Source organism: Manacus vitellinus, unplaced genomic scaffold (genome assembly GCF_001715985.3).
Source record: "Manacus vitellinus isolate BGI_N305 unplaced genomic scaffold, ASM171598v3 scaffold_12_pilon, whole genome shotgun sequence".
Lineage (NCBI taxonomy): Eukaryota > Metazoa > Chordata > Aves > Passeriformes > Pipridae > Manacus > Manacus vitellinus.
This window is the reverse complement of record NW_021938949.1, coordinates 10534121-10535652: the sequence shown is the minus strand read 5'-3', so window position 1 is coordinate 10535652 and position 1532 is coordinate 10534121. Positions and strand designations below refer to the sequence as shown.

General features: G+C 41.4%; 1 protein-coding gene across 1 annotated transcript in view; it reads right to left on the bottom strand.

Annotated features, from left to right (window-relative positions):
- The window catches only part of LOC103761504 (ketimine reductase mu-crystallin), a 10220-nt gene that overhangs the window by 7778 nt on the left and 910 nt on the right, over positions 1-1532 (bottom strand). Inside the window, exons 2-3 of the mRNA XM_018067361.2 lie at positions 1360-1530; positions 291-353 (exon numbers count right to left, since the gene is read on the bottom strand). Coding sequence (XP_017922850.2) covers positions 291-353; positions 1360-1530 — 234 coding nt within the window. The remainder of the gene's footprint in view (positions 1-290; positions 354-1359; positions 1531-1532) is intronic.

The window sequence follows — 1532 nt, the reverse complement described above, 5'->3', positions numbered from 1 at the left end:
GGAAGACACCTCTGTAAATTCCTAGAAAAGAGTGCAATAGAAGACACAAAAACAGAGCTCAGGTTCCTTCTCCAATCACACACAAAGTGTTAAAGCCAGACATGACTCACTCAAAACACAAAACTCTGATTTTAACTTTTCCCTGAAAGTACATATGTTATCATAAATCTAATTTAAAGATGTATTTGATGAAAATTCACAGGCACTGAAAGCCACTTGCATCATTCCTTTGAGTTATTTTATAGCAAACACCACTAACTCTGCCCCACTTCAGAGAACAGAAGACACACCTTGGTAGCAATGGCAGAAACTGCAGCTGTTCGCTTTGCTGTGATGACACTGCCATCCAGGACCTGTAGAAAAATTCAAACAGAAGGAAATGAACACTCAAAATGTGAGGAAATACGAAACGTTGTCATCCAATTTGTGAATGAAGTGATATTACAGATAGAAAAGATGCAGACATATAAAAGTTGGCAATTACTGGTGCAGCAACCACAAACCATACAAAGTCACATTTAAACTGGACAGATTCTGTGTATTCCAGTTCTTTCATGTCATTCCACCAGCACAAATGGAGTCAGAATGGTCAGAGCTGAACCACCCCAAATTCACCCTGGCTCTCCAGCGCTGGGAATACATGGATATATCTCCAATTACCTGCACTCCAGTAAGACCAGGGACCAGTGCAAGCTGGCAGTGGTTCACCAGTCTGCCCTGTCTTGCTCTGTACAACGGGGTGACAGGGAGCTATGGAATTCCTTTAATGTGTATCACACACGGGGCACTCCTGCCTCTGTGTGCATTAGCCACTGCTTACCAACAGATTAGGGGGCTTAAAAACTGTCAAGTTTGGTAAAAGAGACCAAGATAGTTTTCTTGACCAGTTTTTGCCCTTGAATAATTATTTTTACTGAAGTCTAAATGCAAATCATCACTATTCTTAAAAAATTTCTTCATTCTTTAAATACAGGGGGAAAAAATCAGACTCTGAATACTATTCCCTGCAATGCAAATTGTGAATCTCTTTCAACTTAAAATTAAGATGGTTCACGATGAATTCTTTATTCAGCAAGGTGGGGTATTTTTTTTCCTTTCAAATGCAAGGTAAGCTTTTCCAAATCATTTCTCTCTACCATTCACCCTCTCAGACATCAGATTCAATCACAAGTAGCAGTAAAGTAGCACAGTGAGTACAGTTTAACACATATAGAAGGCATTAGGCCAAATCCTGATTAAATATTCATTGATGATGTTGGTAAACTTAGGCCAATTTACAGCAGCTCCAGCTTCCAATAATTAGAAGGGAGAACCGACAGCATTACCAGAGAAGGATGCAGGGGCACTCACGAGACTTACAGCTTTCAAAGAACCATTGCGAGGGTCAAACAAGAGGACAGTCGCTTGGTGAGAAGGGGCAGGGGAATCCTTCAGGTGCTCATAGAAAGTCACCAACTTGGTTATCAGAGCATCATCCGCAGCGCTGTACGCGGGCATGACGCCGAGGTACCTTAGGAGACAATTCCCCGTGT